This window comes from Magallana gigas, chromosome 1 (genome assembly GCF_963853765.1).
Source record: "Magallana gigas chromosome 1, xbMagGiga1.1, whole genome shotgun sequence".
Lineage (NCBI taxonomy): Eukaryota > Metazoa > Mollusca > Bivalvia > Ostreida > Ostreidae > Magallana > Magallana gigas.
Window position 1 is genome coordinate 25,493,573 of NC_088853.1, and position 25,214 is coordinate 25,518,786.

The 25,214-nt window shown below is 31.9% G+C and overlaps 1 protein-coding gene across 1 annotated transcript in view; it reads left to right on the top strand.

The window, feature by feature from the left end:
* Window positions 1-8,212: 8,212 nt before the first annotated feature.
* LOC105317817 (receptor-type tyrosine-protein phosphatase epsilon) overlaps window positions 8,213-25,214 on the top strand; it is a 38,334-nt gene continuing 21,332 nt past the window's right edge. Inside the window, exon 1 of the mRNA XM_066089217.1 lies at window positions 8,213-8,438. Coding sequence (XP_065945289.1) covers window positions 8,330-8,438 — 109 coding nt within the window. The 5' untranslated portion in view covers window positions 8,213-8,329. The remainder of the gene's footprint in view (window positions 8,439-25,214) is intronic.

Genomic DNA, 25,214 nt, shown 5'->3' on the forward strand with positions numbered 1-25,214 from the left:
AAAGTTCACATAGCAATGTCTTTTTAACCATTGTGATTGAACACCAAACTGACCGACATATTTTACTTACTGCATGATGATTTAAATGTACAATTTAGTGACTTCAATTTTTTGTTCTGAAATTTATCATCGATCCTGGCAGTCTGTAAATGCAGGACAGGAGGACAGGATAGATAAAAAAAAACCAACTGGAGCTCAGCTAATTACGTCAAGTTTCATTTGAAAGTTGCATTGTATCCCACATCCTTCCCTATCATTTATCCCTGTCAATTTTTTTTTTTGGAATTGCGGCATTTTACCAATTAGTCGATTGTTCGACTATTGGGGGTGATGTTACTCGTTGAGTACATATGCACCGATAACAATCATATGGTAATTCGTTACTTTTACAAACTCTATAAACGACAGGAATTAAACATATTTTTTTTTTCATTCTTAAAATCTAACATTTAGTTTTTAGTATATACTTGTTAAAACATCCTGATCTTTCTATGTCATTTTCGTTCCATGTACTTAGATGCAGTCACAATTTAAACTTTCGTTTAACGTTGAAGTGGTTTTTGGATCTCTTAAACCACGCTCAAGCAAAAAAAACCCAAAAGTGTTACATTAAAACATTCTAATCTACAATCGAAAATAGGAAACAAATATTATCGAATGACATGAACTTCCTTGTACTTAATAAGGCGTAAATTACTAATTAAGAATTAATTTGAACATTTGTTTCCGGATTTATGGTTATGCAATTCAACACTATGGCGACATTGGGTGAATAATAGTTTAGGAACATTTGTCAAAATGAAAAGACAGACTTGGTTTATTTTCTGGACGTATTTCTTGGATATTTGTCATTGCTACGGTATGTCATCATTTTAATAAAAGTCTAGATTTGTTAAGAATATCTTTTACAAAATTGAGCTAAAATGATTTTTAATTAAAACCTTAATTGCAGTGTTGTGATTATTTTCTATGAACCATCATTTAATACTTTTAAATGCATTCATAATATTGTAATCAGTTGCAATAACACTCATTTTATATCAACATCAATTCCTCTCAATTACTTTTGAAAATGTAATTGATTTGTGCAATTTAATTTCAGAATTTAATATTTTTAAAAATCTGAAGAACAAGTAGACATATAAACAACATTGAAATACACAATAACTAATGAACTGTTATTTTATAAAATATTCAAGCTCATTTGAATCATTATTTTCTGATTTTGCTTTTAATTGTTTAAAAATATTATCCTGAACATTTAATACATTAAATATCGCTGAGTCAATGTGATATGTAGTGACCATTTATTCAATATTTTTGTTCTGGGTATAAGAAAGGTTCACACTTGTACAAAATAAGACATTTACCTACTACTCTTGGCAATGTTTAATGCTCTTATCACACATTATGATACAGTTTACTATTGTACGAATACCAGCTCATTCCAAACAGGTATACAATGTATACATCATTATAAAACACACTTATGTACATTTAACATGGAAAAAGGATAATGGAATGAAATTGAAAAGTAGTTATTAATCAATGATATTTTGGAATGTTTTAAGATACATTCAATTTATTGGGATTTAGGCACACTCAATTAGAAATTCCAATTATTTTAAAAAATATATTTAAAAAATTACGCTGAATTACAATTTTTGTCTTTCAATCACCCCATCGTTAGTGAATTGTATCTTTATACAATCTCCTGTCACTTTCATTGCGCTAAATGCAAAACCATCTCATCAGGTGTTTTACATTTATATAATGTGAAAATACTGTATGTATACAAATTTTTAAAGTAAAGCAAAACATTTTATTGAAGAAATAGGCATTGGCTTCAAAGAAAGAAATTTAGTCTTATTATTATACAGTTAATGCAGGCTAAAGTTAATTTTATTAAAAGGAATTTAAATCAACAGTGTATACCAGAGCCCATCAGCATAATTAAATGGTAACAACCATGTGTATACGATAGTTGATCCTTCGAACGTGTGAGGTCATAATTTGTCAAAAAAGGCCACACAATTCTATACATATATCCTTTTGCATATTTCATATTTTAGTGACTGATACATATCTAAATGTTTTACAAATAGGCTCAACATATGGTTGTGTTGGTGACTGCGTTGCACATCACAAGGAAATAGATTGGAACATATTATATTGGTTCATATTTGCAATGGCACTTCAAACAAACGTGAAAATGAAATTGAGATAATAACTTTTATGATTAAGGTCAAAAACGGTAAAACACGTTATTATTTTTAACTCTGTTCCAATTGTGGGGTTATGTTAGGGCTTTCGTCGTTTGTGAGAGCGATGAGAGAGATAAAACCCATGATGATTCCGATAGATTAGTGGACTTTTTCGTCGATTTTTAAAGTATTTGTTTCTCAATGATTGTTTTAACGTTTCAGTGGTTTTTTTATGTACATTTAACACTTACATGTAACAGTTTTAAGATAAGCCTGTATTGTACCAAGAATTCTACATACAATATTTATTTTAAAGCTAATAAGCAATGCATACTATTATCAATTTACCATTAGTGATCCCCTTAAATATAATCTATGTTAAATCAAACCCGGAAGATAATTCTTATACAAAATTTATAGGATAATTTCGTTGAAAACCTTCATGAAACACAAATTTATTAAAGCACAATTATGTAAATTTAGAGACTGCCTTAATATACACACAGAGTAACAATCAAACTTTCCTGAAACGGGCCTTGGTGAATATGCTTAGGCATGTTTATGCATTTGTTCAATCGCAAATGAAAGTAATTCAGAAGGTGTAATAGATCCTAATTGAATACCAACAGTTATAGACTCTAATTAACATTAATCGTGTTAAAATGCACAAAAATCAAACGCTCGCTTTGAAGCATACAAAATCAATTAAAAATTGTATCTGTGATTGTTGCTTTCTTGCGGTGATGGTGGGGGATTATGATTTACGTACCAAAAACTCCTGAGAAATTTTACTTTAGATGTCATTTCTTTACGTAAAAATCGTTTAAACACCCTCAACAGCCCCGTAAATTAAAACAGTTTGGTTTGTTTACATGTAAAAATGGCGGCTCGTTATCCCGCCGTTCCGTATATCAAGTTTTTTTCCGCGTGTATCCAATTTCTGCTTTGTTTGCCACGATCTTTGAATCGCAGAAAAATATATCAGTTTAAATTTGATACAAAATGTTGTTCTTAACATATAGTTCTCTCCTTTCTTTGAAGTAAACTGGTATGTAAAAAGTACAATGAACTGTGATAAATAAGTTTAGAGTAGAAATTGCGGGAACGGAGGACAGGCGCCAGATACTAGATTTGAAAGCCTCGTTGTTTATCTAATAATCAATTGACAAGCTAATTAAAACGGTCGCTTTTCTTGCGTAAACCGATGTCTTATTATACCTGAGCTACTTGTATATGTAACGGTATATATTATCTCTTTATCTATGACAGTTTTCGTCTCTGAAAATGATTCTCGATAATTAATTCACATTAAGAAAATCGTGTAAATGGTTTTATTGTCAGAATTTTTCATTATAAAGAGCGGCAATTTAGATACTTTTACCCTCTTAATTCTCAAGTTTATACAATCTGGAATTAAATTTTCACCCTGACTTTCATATAGTGAAAATTTTATTCGTGTAAATTTTATATACCGTTCTAGGTTCTGAATCGCGGGAAAAAAACATGACGCGGAAAGAACCCGAACAACGGTATATTCAGCATATTTTATTTGCCGAAGTCAGTTAAATTTTATATTTTATGATATGATATTTGAAGCAATACTTGAGCACTGTCTTAGGATTTTTTGGTTTTATTAGAAAATATTGCCATAAAAAAACCAGCATACCAGCAGAACCCATACTTCCCAGATAACGACACAGTTGCAGCAAGTAATGCTGTTGATGGACGCAAAACGAACCTGATGTGGAACGGAGGACAGTGTGCTGTATCTGCAAGCGGACAAAACACCGCCACCTGGTGGGTGAACCTGACAAGCATCCACAGCATCCATCACATCACCATCTATTACTTGACGAATAATCAGATCTGGGGTATATTCATTTTAAGCATTTTTCGTACCTTCATTTAGATCACCTTACAGCTTGTCAAACACAATTTGATTTAATGAGTCATCTTAAATTGAAAATGATAGTCATACAAAAACTCTTTGACATGATTTCATAAAAAGAATATTTATAACCTCTTGCTATTACACTTCATCATACAACATAACATCTAAGTAAGAAATAATATGAAGTATAAATAATGTAATACTATTGTACACAGTTCTCAAACCTAAGTAAGGAATGCAGTATCATGACTTCCGTTCACTGTGACGTCATCATACAACAGGACTGTTCAATATAAATATATCAGGTCTTACTTCTCAGTTTATAAAAAAATAAACATACTTGATAATGAACCACTATTGTAATAAAACGTTTTGCATCAAACAATCATTTAAAATCATTATAACATCAGGACATCTATTATTAAACCTATAAACATACTTATACACAAATGACTAGATGACAACATCACATCGATTCTCTGACTAGAAATAAACAACTTTCGATCGGTTAATTACAAAACTTATTATTCCAAAAAATATAGTTATAAATGGAATATTCATTCACTTGTAACATAGGTATTTAATCTAATATGAATGTAAGACAAAAATATCATTACTCACATCTATCAGAGAAAAAGGTACAACACGTCTTCCCTTATCAACATCTATGGTAAAAATGCCACCAAAAGATGGCCTACTGCATATACCGTAAATTGACCAATCAATGGACAGATTCAATTAAAATATTAACATAAAAATACTTTTTCATTTCCAAATTTTTAACTTTTATAAAAAAAATTATAAATGTGAATCTCGAACCCAATGTTAAATAAAATTTACCCTCTTACATTCCATAATATGTTTGAATGAATCATTTAATTGCATAAAAGTGTAATTAAGACTTTTAGCATATCGAACGAACACAATAAAATTAAAAACGTACAATCCAAATACAAATAAACGCATTATTTCCAACTTAAAACAAATATATGTCTAAATTATTCAATCATCATTATCGCGTGCATTCTACATGTTACTTGCGAATTTTAAGTTTGACTTTCAGGATAAATTTTAAACATTTTATGCGTCATTTTCACTCTTTCTTTTTTGACACATTATTTATACTTTGCCATTAATAAATACATTTATCATGATTTGAAAAAAAAGGTACAGGTCTTCATGAATGTTGTAGAATAACTGTTGAGGTTGAGAAATGCTGTTTTTAAAAAAAAAACCAATAAAAACCGAAGCGTTAGCTGATGCTTTTCTATTTCAAAAACATTTCGAGATTAAAGAGGTTGCTCTGCATCATTTACGCTAACAAAAACGTTAATTTTAATATAAGAGCGTAGTATTTCCACTGATCTTGAGAGTCGATCTAGGTCATTTAGGCGGCTGTACATTGAAACCCCTGCGGTTTTGTAAGTTATAATTTAATATGAATCGATAACAGGCTACGGATAAGGATGACAGGAAGACGACGTATTTTTTTTCATTGGAAAATTAAGTAATACACTTCACTTAATTATAAAATGTTTTGGAATCATAATTCTTTAAAGTATAATAATAATTACATATGAATAAGAAAATTACAAGTTTTTTTATCTTCTGTATAAACACATAGCGAAATGTGCTGGTGAGGTTCTTGAAACATCGGCATATAGAATTTTAGAAAATGCACATCGTTTTGAATAGATCTAAGACATATTGTTGCCATGGTTTTCACGTTTGGAAGTTATACTTATCAGTGCGACGCTTATATATAAATTTCTGATCTGATAATTAAATTCATGGTATATTGGAGAAAAAAAAACGGCCGGAGTATATTTCTGATCTCGGCAATAACTGGAGTCAGAATGTAAGTTTAAAACAAACTTACCAGTAAAAAAAAATATATTGAACAGTATTATAAACTATACAAAAAAAAGAAGAACCAGTAAACATCGCTAACATTGAATACGAATTCTTTCTCCTGAATACAACATTTGTATTTAGGAAGCAATAAAGCAAGAATAATGTGACACTTACATTTTTTAAGCTTTACATATTTCTAAGGTAAACCCTCTTTATTTCCAAATTTTTAAATTTGTACATATGACTATATAGAGTTAATCTTTAAAAATATTTTTCTCAAGAATCATTTGGCTAGGAAAGCTGAAATCTGTGTGAAATCATCCTCAGGTAGTGCAGATTTTAAGTTTAGAAAATCATGGAACTCTGTGGTAGGGTGGTCCCACAATGGGGGTTGGGGTCAAATTTTTACCTAAGACTATATTAGTAAATCTTTTAAAATCTTCTTCTCGGGAACCATTAAGCTAGGACTGCTGAAACTTGTGCGGAAGCATCATCAGGTAATGTAGATTCAAAGTTTAAAAAACATGACCCCGGGGGGTAGGGCGGGACCACAATTGGTGGTCAAAGTTTTACATAGGAATATAAAGAGTAAATCTTTTAAAGTCTTCTTCTCAGAAACTAATCAGCCAGGAAAGCTGAGACTTGTGTGGAAACATCCTCAGGTAGTGTAAATTCAAAGTTGTGAAAATCATGACCCCTGGGGGGTAGTGTGGGGCCACAATGAGGGGGGGGGGGTGGTCAAATTTTTACATAGAAGTAGATAAAGTTTATATTTAAAAATCTTCTCAGAAACCATTCGGCCATGAACGCTAATATTTATACAGAAGCAAGTAGTGCAGATTTTAGTTTGTGAAAATCATGGAACTCTGGGGTAGGGTGGGTCCACAATGGGGGTCAAATTTTTATATAGATATAGATATATTAAATATTTAAACATCTTCTTCTCAGGAACCATTAAGCCAGAACAGCTAAAACTTGTGTGGAATCATCCTCACACAATAGATTCAGTTGTTAAACTCATGACCCTCGGGAGTAGTATGTGGCTACAAGGTGGGGTCTCATTTTTACATAAATATGTATAAGGTAAAATCTTCAAAATCTTCTTCTCAGAAACAAATCAGCCAGGAAAGCTGAGACTTTAGAGGAAGCGTACTAGGATATGCAGATTAAAGTATATTCAAAACATACTCCCCAGGGGTAGGATAAAATCACAACAAGGGGGAGGGAATTGTCAAATTTTTACATAGGTATATGTTGAAAAAAATCTTGAAATCTTTTTGTATAAAAACACTTGTCTAGAAAAGCTTTAAAGTTAGTGAAAGCAACTTCAGATAGTGTGGATGATTTGATAAAACTCAAAATCTCTAGGAGTAGGGTAGGGCCACATTGGAGATCCAGTTGAACAAAGGAAAACATTTAAATTATTCACGAAAATTGAAATGCCATAATATAAAGTTTTACTTCTATGCAATTATTTTTACATACTGCTGATTCTTTAAAATTTGTCCCCTGGAGGATTCTTGGGCCTCAAAAGGGGTTTAGAGTTCGATGTAGGTTTATATCTCGTATATAAACAACTGTTTTGAGAACTGCAATGCTGAATGTGATATAACTTTAAATCATCCTGTTAGAAAAAGTACTTGAATATAAACATAGAAACACCCACGGGTATGTTTCTTTAATCCAGGATATACATGTATTATACTACATTATCCAGATATTTTGTAATATGCCTTTGGTAGCTCAGGTGAGCGATATGGCCCATGGGCGTCTTGTTCCTTAAGCCAAACACACATTCTTTGGATAAGCTTGTTTTTTTTTACATTGAATCAAACAATTTTAAAATGCAAAGGAGGGAAAACGCCATGATTCTTGGCAAAAGTCTAGTTTTATTTTTTTTTGCTTGTAATGTTCATTCTTGAAGTTAAAATATGTTTGTTTTTTTATTGTAACGTGTTTTTTTTTTACATAAATAAGTCATATTAATGAGAAGCAACATATTCAAATGCAGTCAATTTGAAAACCGTTTTCGCACTTTTTTTTTAATTTTGAAAATGTTTTATGACATTCGTTAAATAATTTGTTTAATAATGTTTTCCTATTTTTAAAACGATCTTTCATTAAAATGATTTCTATGTTTGTGTAGACAACATTAGTAGATGAGTTTTATGTGTACTAAATTAAATAACTTATTAACTTAAACTTATATAGAACTTAATCATCTTCTTAATTAGGTCCTTCAAACTACCTAACGGTGTCCTTTTTGGGATTTTCTGTGTATGTCTCCAACACGACAAATAGATTACAAGGAACACTGTGTTTCAAGGACACCAACTTTACTGGACGCACAATACCTGCTATCTTTAACATAACGTGTACCATGCACGGACAATATGTTATATACTACAACGAGAGACTTAATAATATTGCATACCCAGCAGATTACTCTCAGTTTGCTGAAAGCGATCTCTGTGAGGTGGAGGTTTATGGTAAGTGTCCTTTAATATTCTTAGGGAAATGTTATAATTTTATTAAAATAATGGTTTGTCTTTATAACATAAACAATACATTAATGTTATGATATGATTTTATTCTATACACAATTAATGCAGCAAAAAAAAATTACAAAACACTTTTGCTATTTTTTTAATAGAATACATGTACTATTGTGAAACGTGCACCTTTTAAAACATACATTATAATAAGATGATTACTGGACTTATTGACAGGTGTTTAAAGTAAAATGCATTGGTGTTAATTAAGGAAGCTGAAATCGTTTATCAATAAGATGGATAACACCCTCTTATTGCACATTCCTAATACATGTATAATATATTTAGCACATGTTGATGAATATTCATTTAAAAGACATTGGGTTTTAAATTTATTTCTAAATTTATATATTACTTATTCTAAGACTTAATGCAACACATTGTTATGGGATATAATTGATTATAGGATGCCCTTCAACTGGACTTTACGGATCGAACTGTTCGATTACCTGCCCTGATGTCAACTGTCGTTACTGTCACATAGAGACGGGTACCTGCCAGGGCTGTAAGCCTGGTTACGAAGGTCATCGATGCGAATTTGGTAATATTGCATTTTGTTTATACATAGCATTATTAATGATAATTTGTTTTACGAACAACTTTTCAGGAGTGATCAACCACTATATGATTCCGTCTTCATAGTATCCATCGCATTAAAAAAAAAATTCTAATTAAAGAAATAATTAGCAAACCGGCGTATGTATACATGTAAAAAGGATATATTTGCCTAACGTCATTAATTGTGGTGTTGGCGCATGTCTCGACATATGTTTACGTTCTATATACGTGTAAATTGCCATTATCCATAAGCTTTAACATTTAGTTCATATTATCTTTTAAGTTATCTATTTTAAGAAATGGAGGAATGAGGTTCCCAAAAAATATAATTGTTAGTGCCATAAAACTGTATACAGAAGCATACGTTATTATTATTGTGTTGTAGTGTCAAATACGCTTATCAATTGAAAAAAAAATAGTTAATGATACTTGAATAACTATTTTTTTAAATTTACACGAATAAACAATATGTACATGTTAACTTGAAAGTTGGTATAAAAAAAAACATTTAAACAGGCTGTATGAAATAACCGAAAGAATTTTGTTCAAAACATCCACAAGTTCACATTATTATTGATAATCAAGAAAGGTTTTTTAGGATACGCTCAGAGTTATGACTTTCTTGATACGTATTCTTATATTGTAAACCTCATTTTGTTAAAGCACAGGACTGTCTGACATGAAGGCAAGGTGAATATTGTACTTAGAACAATAAAGCTTTTTTCGATCAATACGATGATTCGGCTCCTGAAAAGTACAATATTCACACGGCCAAAGGAGTTAATAAAATTATCGCATTGGTAAAAAAATACCAATTTTGTTCTTTTAGTTTCTGAAAATAGTATTGAAAAATCACAACAGTTGTCCGTTTTAGTATTTTTTCTACCATCAGAATGCCCTCGTGGATATTTTGGAGATGAGTGTTCTGAAAAATGTTCCGATAACTGTTATGGTTGTAACAGCATAAATGGTGTATGTGATTCTGGATGCAAGCCAGGATGGAGAGGAGGCTTCTGTCATGAAGGTTTATTTATCTATATGGTTATTATTTATCAAGTGAAATGTTTCCTTGAAATGAAAATTATCTAAAAATTGGGGTTTTTTTGTGTTGTTTAATCTTTTAAAAAACCCTGAAAAGTTTATTCTTTTTTTAGCTATCGATATTTGAAAGTATTGCTTCAAAAGGACGTGATTATATAACTAATATATCATCACAAGACGTCATTATATTACTAATATGTCATTAATAGTTGGTTTTATGTTTACCATTATCAAATGTTTATTCTTCAGTATGAAATTAATCACAATAAAATAACTCTTATCACACGACATTTAGGAAGTCTGGAAAAAAAACAAGATGTAAAAAGCACATTGTCAAGACAAAACAAATGTAATCAATAAAATTCACATTCAAATGAAATAATGAAGACATATACGGAGAGCCAAAAAAAAAAAAACAACAACAAACATCAACAAAAACAAAAACAAAACAAAAACAAACAAACAAAAGAATTAATTGTTAGCGTTTGCTAGAGGTTTCTTTTACATGAACTGAAATTATATATGTTATACATATTGCCAATAAAATCGATTGAATTACACACTGTTTAACCACTTCTATATAAATGTAAATGTAATGTACATAACTGACGACAAATAGCAAGGGAAATTTTTCATTCATAGAGATGTATATGATTTGTAATGAACTTTCAGTTTGCTTACACGGATTCTATGGTCAGGACTGTGCTAAGAAATGCCACGGCACATGCATCGGTTGTAACCATATCAATGGTTCGTGTGTCTCTGGATGTCAACTAGGCTGGACGGGAACCTTCTGTCAAGAGGGTATGCACACACAACAACAACAAAAATATGAGGTTTTGTAGTCAATAGTTTGACATACCAGATACTAGTGGGCTTCGTCTTAAATAAATAGTTTTCCCTTTGACTAAAATTTCATTGTTTCGTTGGTTTAAATGTAGCACGTGACTGGCTAATAGTTTTCTATGTCCGTTCAGTTAGAATTTATACTTGGAAATATGGCCGTCATATCGCCTACCCATTTCAACATTTCATATTATTTAATATAGAAAACGCATATCGTAAGTATTTCTCCTTTTGATATTTTTCAAAATTAAAGTAGTTGTCCTTTGATTATTGACGTCAAATTGCTGTATCTGGAGCAAAACAAAATGACAGCTTTAATTTGAGAAAAGTCAAATTTCTGCATAGGAAAGGGAGAAATCTATTTAAATTGAATAGCAACAAAACATTGTTAGTAAACATGGTTGGAACGAAGATTTTGAAAGAGTATTTAATAGATGAGATTAATAAGTTTGAAGAGTGTAAATGAGTTAAATAAGACGAGATGTTAAGCAAAATTGTGCATGGGTTTTCGTAAGTATTAAGAATAAGCACCCAGTGCATATCATGTTTAAAGATTACTATGTAACATGACAATGAACTAAGTGAATCCACATAACGAAACATATAAATCACTGGTTTTCTTTTCTTTTTTTTTTTCTTTTTTTAATCCCTTTTAAGTTGATTTGGGATAAGAGAAAGTTTTTTTGTGATACACAGTCGTCGAAGCATATGCTGGTGATGCTAACACTGTTTTTAACGGTAGAACTTCCTAGATGTCATCAATTTGTATTGAATAGTATGTAACGAAGGATTCTACGGTCATAACTGCAGTGAAAAGGGTAGGCAATGTCCGTAAAAAAGTGTTTCCATTTTGATGGTATTTGAATATATCTGGTTTGCGAAGCCGGCTTTCAGGGAAAATTCTGTAAAACACTGAGTAATTATTAGTTATGAAGTTTATGTACCGCTTTTTAAATCATGGTCATTATACAGCATAAAATTCACATTTCACTACACTTTAAAGATTGAATATGTATATATATATATATATATATATATATATATATATATATATATATATATATATATATATATATTTATTTATTTATTTATTTACAAAAAAAATGTTTACAAATCAATGGAACATGTGTGACTGGATGTGATGTTGGTTTTACGGTAGAAGTTTGTAGAATGTAGGGATGATTGCAGTTTTCGATTATCTGATATCGGATATCGATGTTATGTGAGATAGAACCATTTATTTTATTTCATTCATGTAATATGACCGATGAAAAGAGGCATGCGTGCAAACAGAATGGGTAAAAATAAAACAAGGTCTCTGACCTGATCAAAACAAATTAAAGAAAAATGTGTTTGGAGGAATAATTTACCAATGAATATAATTAAGGTTGCTACAATGGATCATATGGAATGGACTGCGGTGAACATTGCGGACATTGCCATGACAACGACTGCCACCATGTAAATGGAACATGTTTATCTGGATGTATGACGGGTTATCGTGGAAACCGGTGTAAAACACGTAAGTGTGTATATATGTATTTGTAAACCTACAGTTAAAACTACTTAAGTTCCTTAAAGAAGCAAAGCGTGTTACCACGCAGCCCTACTTTTTTTAATTAGATAACAAATATGAAATTTAAGTGAATGCTAGCAGACAATGATAATTATGCAAATATAAAAGAGATATTTAGTTAAACGGAACTTATAACCTGCACTTTATTGCCGTGAGCATAAACATGCTTTAGTTACGCGTGATACATACCGGAAGTGCTTGTAGCAGACGCTAAATCCGCAGGTATTGGATTTTCAAGGTAAGCAAACTAACCATGATACACATGATACACCAAGGTTAACTTAAATGAATCAGAGATTGGCCCAAAGGGGGGGGGGGTCCTAATTTTAAGACAACTCTAATAATTTTTAATCCTCTCCCCGTTTGTAGGGGATTTTTAGATTGCACTCTTCGACGAATAACCCGTCCTTCCCGTTGTCAAGAAGTTAATCATTTAGGTGAGATAGAGAGAGGAGAGCGACAGACAAGCAGACATAGTCAGGAATTATCTTCAATCACCTTAAGGATATATGCAGTATTGTCAGTCCAACTAATCAATCAGTTATAATGACGACGTATTAACAATTAACAATTGTCATTTCCATATTTATGTCGACTCCATATATCCAAGTGAACTTAAAATAAAAGATACTGCAGAGTCTGCGTCATCTGTTTCATATTTGGATATTTTACTGGAAATGGACATTGATGGTAGCCTAATAACAAAACTTTATGATAAACGCGATGACTTATTTTTTTTCTATTATCACCTCTCCTTACTTATGTATCAATATACCTTCATCACCTGCATATGGTGTTTTTGTTTCTCAATTCTCAATACACAAGGGTATGCTCTTCTTATGAACAGTTTTTAGGGCAAGGCAAGCCACTGACAAACACGTTAGCATGCACGGATTGGGAGGGGGGGGGGGGTCGGAGTGCCCCCCGGCAAACACAATAATCGTTCGGACCTCCCCATCCCCCGAATTGTTTTTTTTCTAAATCCACTAATGTAACAGGACTATCAACAGTTTCGTTTGAAGTCATCTTTACGCAAGTTCTTTGTTATTGTCATTGTTTTTTTTTTTTTTGTTTCTTACTTTAAAGTTTTTCGATCGAAAACATCATGTCAACGACATGATGGAAACAGACACAATAAATGTGCTTAAACCGGTTGGTGAAAGGGGGGGGGGGGGGTGGCTCCAGGTTTTTTTTCCAAAGTTTTACATAACCATAACAATATACCTTTTGTATTTTTTTCATTTTTTGTCTTGTCTAGAGTTTAAGTATGCCTGGCCCCTTCCCTTTTAAATTTGCTTCAAACGCCACTGAAAGATATAAAACAATGATAACGTGCACTCTTATGTTAACATTTAATAGATTTTAAGAGGATTTCTGTAAATTTCGGCTATATGTATTCCTGACCCTTGATTTGATTTTATTTGTGTGTGTGTGGGGGGGGGGGGGGGGTACAAGTTACATTTACCAGACTACACTATAAAACTTACTATGACGTTACAATCACTATTAAAAAGAAAAAAAAATCCGAATTTAACATTTTGTTAAATTCTTCTCTTTTCAACGACATTTTTTTTAGATTAAGCTAGTTCTATAGTCCTCATAGAATAATAAGTCATCAAGAACAACTCCAAGTATTGCTTATACACTGTAGGGTAAATTGTATTGAGAATGAAAAGAAGATTATATTGAATTCAATTTTAATTGAAATTCATATATATTTTTGCATCCATTTGCAAAATCATACTATTTTAGAATTAATTTATAATGATGATACGTATAGTTATACATATCTCATCATAGGCTTTGCTCACTCCAACAGTTGCACCGTAAATATATATCACTGCATGTGTATTGAAATGGATAAAGTAACACATAGCAATGTTTTTTTAACCATTGTGATTGAACACCAAACCGACAGACATATTTTAATCAATGATGATTTTAATCTATAATTTTTATTATAAAATTTACACTCGAATCTGGCTTGCTTTTTAATGCAAGACAGGATAGATGAAACGGGCTAGAATTTAGCTAATTACGTGAATTTTTATGTGATATGTGCGTTGTATACCACATCCTTCCCTATCATACACATCACTGTCGATTTTGTTTTTTAATTGCGGCATTTTACCAATTTGTCGATTGTTTGACTATTTATGGTAAATGTTACTCGTTGAGTACGTATTCACCAATCACATGGCAATACGTTACGTTTACTTACTTCATCAATGACAAGTATTAAACTTTTTTTCGTTCTTAACATCCTAACATTTAGATTTTAATATATACTTGTTACAAAACCTGATCTCTATTTGTCATTGTCGTGCCATGTATTTAGAGGCAGTAACAATTTAAAGTTCTGTACAACGTTGAAGTAGTTTTTGGATCCGTTTAACCACGCTCAAGCAAAGAATACCCAAAAAGTTTACATTAAAACATTCTCAAACTACAATGAAAAATAGGGAAAAAATATTATAGAATGACATGAACTTCCTTATACTTAATTAGGCTTAAATTTTTTATTACAGGTCAGAAAAAAATGTTCTCATGTTTTTTATTTATACATCATTTGTTTCCGGATTCATGGTTATGCAGTTCAACACTATGGCGACATTGGGTGAATAATTGCCTAGAAACATTTGTCAAAATGAAAAGACAGACTTGGTTTATTTTATGGACGTATTTCTCAGATGTTTGCCATTGCTACGGTATGTCATCATTTTTATAAACGCCTATATTGGTTAACGATATCTTAAACAAAAATGATTTTTAATTAAAACGTTAATTGCAGTGTTGTGGTTATTTCCTATAAACCGTTATTTAATACTTTTAAATGCATTCCTAATCTTGTAATCAGTTGCAATTACACTCCTTTTTAATCAACATCAATTTCTCTCAAAATGTAATTGATTTGTGCAATTTAATTTCATAATTTAATATTTTGAAAAAATCTGAAGAACAAATTGATATATAAACAACATGAGATAAAAATAACTATTGAACTGTTATTTATAAAATATTGAAGCTCATTGAAATCATTATTTTCTGATTTTGCTTTTAATTGTTTGAAACAATTATACTGGACATCTAATTCATTCAATCTCGATGAGTCCATGTTATATATAGTGACTATTCAATACTTTTGTTCTTGGGTATAAGAAAGGTTCACACTTATAAAAAAATAGACCTTTACTTATTAGTCTTGGCAATGTTTAATGCTCTATATCAAGCATTATGATACATTTAACTGTCATACGAACACCAGCTCATGCCAAACAGGTATATATCATTATAAGACACCTTTTAAACATTTAACTTGGGGAAGAGGATACTGAAATGTAATTGAAAAGTATTTATAAATGATGACATTTTGGAATGTTTTTAGATACACTCAATTCATTGGGATTTAGGAACACTCAATTAGAAATTCCAATTATTTTGAAAAAAAATGTTCAAAATTACGCTGAATTACAATTTTTGTCTTTCAGTCACCCCATCGTTAGTGAGTTGTATCTTTATACAATCTCCTGTCTCTTTCATTGCGCTAAATGCAAAACCATCTCATTAAGTGTTTTACATTGATATAATGTGAAAATGGTGTATGTATACAAATTTTTAAAGTAAAGCAAAAAATTTTTTTTTTAAAATGGGCATTGGCATTGAAAAGATACGACGTCATCATAACCGGAACAAAGTGCCTTTTATTTTATTTTATTTTTTTTTTGTTTTGTTGTTGCTACATTTTCATAATACATGTATCAAAGAAAGAAATTTAGTCTTATTTCCATACATTATATGCATTTAAATCAACAGTGTATACCAGAGCCCATCAGCATAATTCAATTGTAACAACCATGCATATGAAATAGTTGATGCTTCGAACTTTGTCTAAACAAGCCACACACTTTTACACATGTGTCTTTGTGCATATCTCAGTGACTGATACATATGTAAATATTTTACAAACAGGCTCAATATATTTTTGTGTTGGTGACTGCGTTGCACATCACAAGGAAATAGATTGGAACATATTATATTGGTTCATATTTGCAATGACACTTCAAACAAACGTGAAAATTAAAATGGGATAATAGTTTATATGATTAAGGTCAAAAACGGTAACACACGTTAATATTTTTAACTCTGTTAGGTTCCAATTGTAGGGTTATGCTAGGGCTTTCGTCGTTCGCCGACGCACATGAGAGCGATGAGAGAGATGAAAATCAATGATGATTCCGAGAGATTAGTGGACTTTTTTGTCGGCTGTTTAAAGTATTTGATTCTCAATGATTGCTTTAACGTTTCAGTGGGTTTTTTATGTGCCATGTACATTTAACAGTTTTTAGATAAGCCTGTAATGTACCAAGAATTCTACATACAATATTTAATTTAAAGCTATTAAGCAATGAATACATGAACCATTATCAATTTACCATAAGTGATCCTCTTAAATATAATCTATGTTAAAACAAACCCGGAAGATAATTCTTACACAACATTTATAGGATACTTTCGTTGAAAACCTTCATGAAACACAAATTTATTAAAGCACAATCATGTAAATTTAGAGACTTCCTTAATATACACACAGAGTAACAATCAAACTTTCCTGAAACGGGCTTTGGTGAATATGCTTAGGCAAGTTTATGCATTCGTTCAATCGCATTTTTACTATAAATGAAAGTAATATATAAGTTGTAATATATCCTAATTGAATACCAAAAGTTATAGACTCTAATTAACATTAATCGGGTTAAAATGCACAAAAATCAAACATTCACTTTGCAGGACTCTTAAGGCTGGAATTTGGAGGCGGGGCTTATTTTAGTAAACTTTGAACTCATGCATATTCATAAGATATGTTTTTTGGCGTAAATAACTTCCATCATCGGTAATTGATTCCTTTTGGGGTTTGATTTATGTTAAAGAGAGTCAAACCAAATATCAAACCCCTCACTGTGTAAAAAGGATCACCATTTACCTATTTTCAATAAAAAACTTGAAATGTCGTTTGATTCCGATCTGCTCCTTTCCGACGCTTGTATCGAGCGGTGACGTCGACTTTTTTTAGCTGCCAACGAAATGGCTTGCATGGAAGCAAACAGGTGCGCTGAGCTTGTGCGACTCGAGCTTTTGAAAAGATACGATGCTTATGGCTGTCGAAGTATGCTTGATATCTGGTAGGTATTCGACAAATCATTTAATAAGCTAACGTAAACAATGTGATTAGGAACATACGTAGTATTTTGTGCTGAAATCACAGTGATGTACGAAGACGTGTTATCCCACGACCACGTGTAAATACAATGTAATTATGAAGTTTTATCAACTGAGTTCAGCCATTGTACTACCATATCATTTATTTTACACAAAAGATAATATATATCAGTAATTTAATGGCATATAATATCATATTTTAAAGAACAACGTTACTTTAAGAGCATTTAAATCCCGCTTGTTGTTTAAAATATTTTAGACGAAAACAAATGGCGACGGCTTTAAGCTCTTCCCCATGCATCAGCCAGTATATTATACATGAATACACAACCTTGCACATTAGTTCTTGATCAACGACACCATCAAACTGTGTTAGTACACAACATATTCTAGTATAGATCTCTACATGATATATTTAAACATGATAATAAACATCCCTGTGATTTGCATGTTCATATCTATGCATGTTATTGTACGCAATAATTAATAATAGTAAAAATTGTTTGTCAGATACGTTGACTGTCCTTGCAGATAATTAAAAACTTTTTCAAAGCAACAAATATCCTTTTTAGGTGGTTTTACATACTTGTAGTTAATAGCTGTAACTAGATTGTCATCACCTTAATTAAACTTGCATCATGCACGCAAGTACTTCTTGCTGTCAATGTTGACATAACCTTCCATAACTGTAGCCATGTTAGTCTTACTGTCATAGTACGAGAAATTCTTTTTCTCTATATTAAGAGATAAAAAAATGGGAAAGAACTATATATGATAAGAGTGAAATTTGGCCCCCATAATTCGCCATTTTTAAAGTGTTTCGGGTACAATAAAATGTTTACTAATTTTTTAGAAGAGTTGATATAAAATATATTTTTCATTTATTTATTTGATTTATTTGCACACACTGGCAGTATATGACGTCAGAAGTGACGCCATTTCTATAATTTAATCAAAATCAGCCCAAAATTGACATTTTTCTTATCTATTTACGAATGGGAAATATAGAGCGCATGCTTGAACAAGGAAAATTTTTTTGTCACTTATTAGTCTTGGCTAGGTACATCTCTGATTAAAATATTTTATTTGTTCAAGAATGCGCTCTATGTTTTCGGAAGGAAAAACTGCTTGAAAACAAGCTGTTTTACGCTAAAACTGCAAAAATGGCGGGAAAAGGTTGTCTCAACAATATCATATTTCTAAATTGTGGGCACTTAAATCAAAATGAATATTATGTAAACACATCACATATATATCTGTACTAAGAAAACAAAGAATGATAGTAAAATGATGATGTTCATTTTAGGGGGCCATTTTAGGCCCTTATCATATATAGTCCTTTTACATAAGTATTTGATTGGATTGAGTAATGTTGATAAAAACTAAAACAATTAGTTGAGTTTAATTTGAAGTTGCCATGTCCAATTTTACATCAAATATTGTGATGCTTTTAAACGAAAGATATTCTAAGTATGTGTATAATATTAGACTTTACAGTAGCTTTTTCTGTCAAGCAGCATTAAACAAACGGCATTAAAAGGGCATTACCTTATTTCGCCTCCTATTAAAATTTGCCCCTGACGTTAAGGAGATGGTGATTGTATTACAAATTTGACAAAGGTGTTAATAGAGTTTAAATGGGAATAATGTTCTAGCTAATCAAAAATAAACCTGCACAGTTTGTTCACACATTTTTTTCACTAATATTTCTGGCGTTTGTTTTGTTTAAAGTCGATGCATAACAGGTGGGAATAAGCCGAAACATTAAGGGGATGAAACCAAACGTTTCCTTTTCTTAAACAATCCCATGATACATTTGGGGGGGGGGGGGGGTTGTATGCCTATAAGGAAATTTAACTTTGAAAGGAGATTGATTCTGCAAGTGTAAATAAGCAAAAGTTTATAACTTTCTAAGATAATTGGTTTGTGTGGAAAATTATTTGATACAGTAGTAGCCAAAAATCAGACCATGCAGCTTTTAAAAGTATAGTTCAATAGATTACAAATATTACGAAATGAAAACAGTGAAAGAGTTCAATGGTTATTTAATAATAGTATATTCGATGATCATTAATGTTTAACATTGAATTGCTGTGTCTGGTATCTAGTAAAAATACATTTTCCATATCTCATAAGTTCTGGGAGGAGAAGTAGGATCTTCTTTGACATAGACTCTTTGTCTTAAAAAAATAAAATATGTCATTTTTTTTAAATTTGTATACACTACTTAATAAAAGATACTATGAAAATAGGTAACACTTAACACCTATACTTTTTCAGACACTATGTCACAAGACTGCAGGTTAACTTTTTTGCTAAATTGAATCTGTCAATGTGTTTGTATATCCTCATAGTTTAAGTACCATGCATGTAAACCATACATTACAAACTTCAAATCCTCCTCCTAGGGATGTTGCTCTTATTGTCTGAACAAAATTTAAAAAAAAATGAATATATGATTTTTTATCAATTATATCTTTTTTCACCTGTTTAACCTAGATATAAATCTTATCCATCATGCTTTATTGTATAATCAAATGTTTTTTTGCTGATTTGAGAAATGTGTAATAGGCTACCTTAAACATTGATTAATAGTATTTTTGTTCATTAAAATATAAGTCTGCATTATTACATACCACTATTCTCATCAACTAAATTTCTCTTGCAGGACTTCACTTTGACAAATTGTTCTCTACTCTGTCTCCCTAAGGTAATCAAATTCGCTTTTGATGTATACATGTATTTGCAAGAATTATAAATCTTCACAAATTAATGACACACTAAATCAACAACGCTTTGAAAGAGTCGTTACAAGGCATGTTTTCTTTCTTGGAATTTTGCTTCAATTTTGCTACCTTGCCGTTAAAACATTTAATTATGTAAGTCTTCTACATTATACCTTAATGCACAGACCATTTTATAAAATCAGAAATAAAAACTATTCATTCATTAAAATAATATATACTGATCATTTTTTGATTTGTTTACCTACCTGTGTTCTGTAGCAGAGAGATGCAAGCTGAACTACCCTTCTCTACATATTGACTGGCATCTATCATGTGCTGCTCTGGTTCACATGCTGACCTTAGATCTTAAGTTAAAAAATATATTATTTTTTAATAAGTAGCTTACTGATAATTCCTTGTTAAAAAGTGAGGCATCCATAAACATGCTATATGACTGAAATCATTGAATTGTATATCACTAAATATAAAATCTTGACTTTATTTGATTAAATTGGTAATACTATATAGAAGTGATAAAAGTGATAGCTTTAAGGTTACAAAAGACTTGGTGCTATTTTGTATCTCACAACTGTTATTGACTCAATGACTGCATCTGATCAACTAATACTTGTGTTGCTGGATAAAACTTGAGTTCAAATTGAAATAGCTGGTAATTTGACGACGTAGCAGATACATGTTCTTCATTTGTAGACTCCTACCTGTGTTGTGTAGTACAGGTACATGTATAAGGAGTGGTCTCCCCATGTACTTTCGTTCCGTGTGCTGTATTCTCATTACAGTCAAATGCTTCAGCACCTAAGTTGAATTTATCCAAATGCACTTAGGTAAGATTTAACAATACAGTTGCTAATATGTATTTTCTGATGGGTAGAGACTACCCTATTTGTGTGTTTGAATTCTACTTTAAATGTAAATAACTTTGCTGTAAAAGTATACCCTCTATCAAAGAAATTGATTAATTGGTTTTGGGGGGTTTTTTTTGGGGGGGGGGGAGGGGATATCTTAACTCTGCTATTGTAAACAGTGTTAAAGTGTGCAATCATTAAATGCAAAGAAGAAATGTGTTTTTATCCTTCTGTCTGCCTCTCATTATGTACACATTCATACCTAAGTCGACTATCTTGGAGTATTTAGTTGACTCTTGGTTTTCCTCAGTATGAATGGAACTTCTGTCAATTGCCACAAGACCATCTGTAATGTTTATTATGATATGTAAGGGAATACAAATTTCAGGAAGAAAGAATACAAAAAACATGTGTACATGAAAATGCTTAAGTGGAATTTCCCACCATTCTTCTATGTACGACCATCTTTTGTGTTCAATATTGCTTACAAGAACTTTGAATAAACAGTGGATGCTGACATAGGGTTATCTTTTATCAGAAACCATTTTTTCATAAGGGAAATTCATTTGTCATCATGTGACATTTTTAGTTATTACTGTTGTTTTTGTAAGTGCTAAAGATTTATAGTATGTGTGCTTCAAATTATGTTTAACTGTGTAGGTTTATATCTGAGACCAACTGCATTTCTGAATCGGCTGTTTCTTCCTCCCTCTCTGACTCGTTGTCCTCATCTGCCCGTTGCCCAGATTTTCCCGTTGCCCCGATTTTCCTGTGAGGGGCCCCTCAGCTTGGTTTTGTGCAAGAAGATCTGTAGGTTGATAGAATACGATATGCTTTTATAACTTCAAAAACGAAAAATAAAATTGCGTACATGTATTTTCTATAATAAATGTACAAATTTAATCTTACTATTTATTAATTAAATCTGAGCTAATGATTAATGTGTTATAATTTAATAGCATTTAGTTTAAACTGTTGTTGGTGCAAGTGCTAAAAATTTATAGTTTGTGTCCCTCAAATTATGTAAAACTTTGTAAGCTTAAACCTAAGACTAACTGCATCTGTGAATCGGCTGATTCTTCCTCCCTCTCTGACTCGTGGTCCTCATCTGCCCGTTGCCCAGAGTTTCCTGTGATGAGACACTGAGCTTGGTTTGGTGCAAGAAGACCTAAGGTTGATAGAAATGATGTATAAACTCAAAACATAAATTAAGCATGCTTATATATATTCACACACATGCATTACAAAAATTACTTCTTACTAGTTTGTAATTAGATTTTATAAATTGATTTGAAATTTATTTTTGAAATTTCATTTAATTATCTTTTTAATGTTCAGTTATGTTTCATGTTCACTTACTTTCATTCCTAATTTTTTTTGGCTTGCTCCCATCAAATATCTTTACTTTTAATAATGGCAATTGAATTTCTCCCTTTTCAAATGCTGACATACATTTTGACCGACAGTTGTCCAGAATTTTGATGGAGTCTGTAATAGTATCTGTTTGAAAGTGTTGAGAGCATAGGACCATCATGGAATACAATGTTGTCACCATCCATGGACCACCAAGTCCTTCTTGCAAGAAATCTGCTATCCTTTCACAATGGGTCTGAAATAAATATGATCGGGTCCGCAGCATCTCAATTGGAAATCTTGTATCTTCACCTGTTGGAAGTGATCTTGCCTGCTGACTGATAGCTGATTATTGTTTTCTGTAGTTATCTCCCCTGTCATTTTGTTTTTGTGCGTTAAACCTCACTATTGCGTTGTCAATGATTTATCCTCACTGTCTGCTTGATGTGTTCAGTGAGATCCTGCGCATATCTCCAAATGATCGCTCCTCCTGTTCTGGAATCAGAGAGATCGTAGACAGAAGATTCTGAAAGTCTGGGGTGCATATACTGTCATGCTGTGGAAATGACACCCATAAAATTTTCTTGTTGTCATCTTCTTTGGAGTTCCAATTACTGTTTTGCAGAGAACGCTGAAAAGAAAGCTTTGGTTATAGAGTCTTAAAATTGTCTTTGGAGGCCTTTGATGGTGATGGCTGTAACAAATGGATATCATTTCCACAAGTGATGTGCAGATGAGGAGGATTTCTTTGGGAATGCCATTTTCTGTAAACTTTTGGTGAGCAAATTTGGCCAGCTTTACAGCAAATAACCTGGCATCTGATCCCTTTAACTGATTCTTGTCCCCTATTGTGGCTTTAGCAAATTTCTCAAAATCAACTTGCACCTTGTGGTCTTCAATGTGTGTTGGAAGCTCCGTGATTAAATTTTGCACAATATTGCTCAAATCGTGAAGAGGCTCACATGATGGAATTTCATATCTGGACAATGATTAAGAATGAATGTTACTACTTAAGGTAGCTCCATACTCGTAAAATTCTCTGAGGAAAGTTGAAAAACTGAACTGATTTCGACTTAATAGACTTAAATGTCATCAATTGTTAGAAAAAATATACATGTCATCACACTTTTTGAGATGCCAGATAAACATACTAAAGCATATTTTAGCATTAGAAAAATGTTTTTTTTTTTGTTAAAAGTAAAATCTTGTAGGCAGAAATTTGTTTTTCTTCTTTAATTTTAATGTCAACTTTATCAGAAAGCTAAAATTACAAAAATATTTTAAAATTAATCGTTGGAATAAGAAAAAATATAGCATTTAGACATACAACTGAGAGAAAAGTCAGAAAAAGAGTTATTTCCCCTTTGCATAGATAAAATATATAAAAATTTGGAAATTTAGTATGAAATGAAGTGCGAAAATATCTTGAACCTACCAATAATTCCAATTACATCCATGTGATTATATTCACATAAAATAAATAAAACTATCTTGCACAATTTTTAAAGAATTCAAAGTTTTACAAAAAAGTGTGACGTCACAGAACACTGGATCTACTTTAAGAGTGCAGGCGGTCTTTGAATGCCATGGATAATTTCAACAAGTTTCTCTTTCATTTCTGCCGCAGACTTTCCATAGGTGTTAACACCCCTTGCTTCAAGTTCATCAGTAAGGGCTTCCTTCTTCAAGTTACACAGAGGGTTGATGTTCCTTTCAGAATATTCCTTCCAGAGAACTCCTGATTTTAATATCTTCATTCTCTAAGATAGCGTTGGAGGATGGAACCGCAGAGCACACTCACGGTTCTGGTGTTCTTTAACGGAAATATCACAAAGACAGCTGAAGTTTCCACCTATTTGATGTCCTGCTTCAAACTGTCTAGCAGGACCATCTCCACTGAAAACGCGAAGAACATCATAGATTGCTGTTTCCTTGAAGCATGTTGGCTGATGTAATGAATCCATATCTTCCAATCTGGTGGAGGTGTAGGACAGCTGATCAACATCGGTGGCTTTTGACTGACCCAAATATATAGGTATGGCTTCTTGACAGCTGACTGAACATCTACTGGAGTTCTATCAGGATACCTCTCTTTGAATTATTCATCTGTTAAAAAAACTGCGGGGTCATAGAGGGCTGATATCATAAAGCTGACATAACTATGATTCAGGATGTCTGAGTGGTCATGCCAAACTTTCAAGTTCTGGTGTATTCAACTTTCATCATCTCGTCAATTGCCGACATAGGCTCACTGGGCACAGTGATCTTTTAAGCTTGCTGAACCTTGCCAGAATGGTCTCCTCATCCAGATTTTCATAATCATCCTTCCGCCATCTGAAAGTAAGCCCTGTTCAACATTTATTTGACGCCTGATGTGTTTTAGGTTGATTTTTCGTCCATGCACGTTGACCTCAGTTTCCTCTAGGTCTCCACTTGATGTTATGTGGTTTCTCCGATATGTTGTTGGTGCAATCAGTTCACCTACATATATTTCCTGGTTATTCAACCGTCTTCTAATTTCTGTATGGAG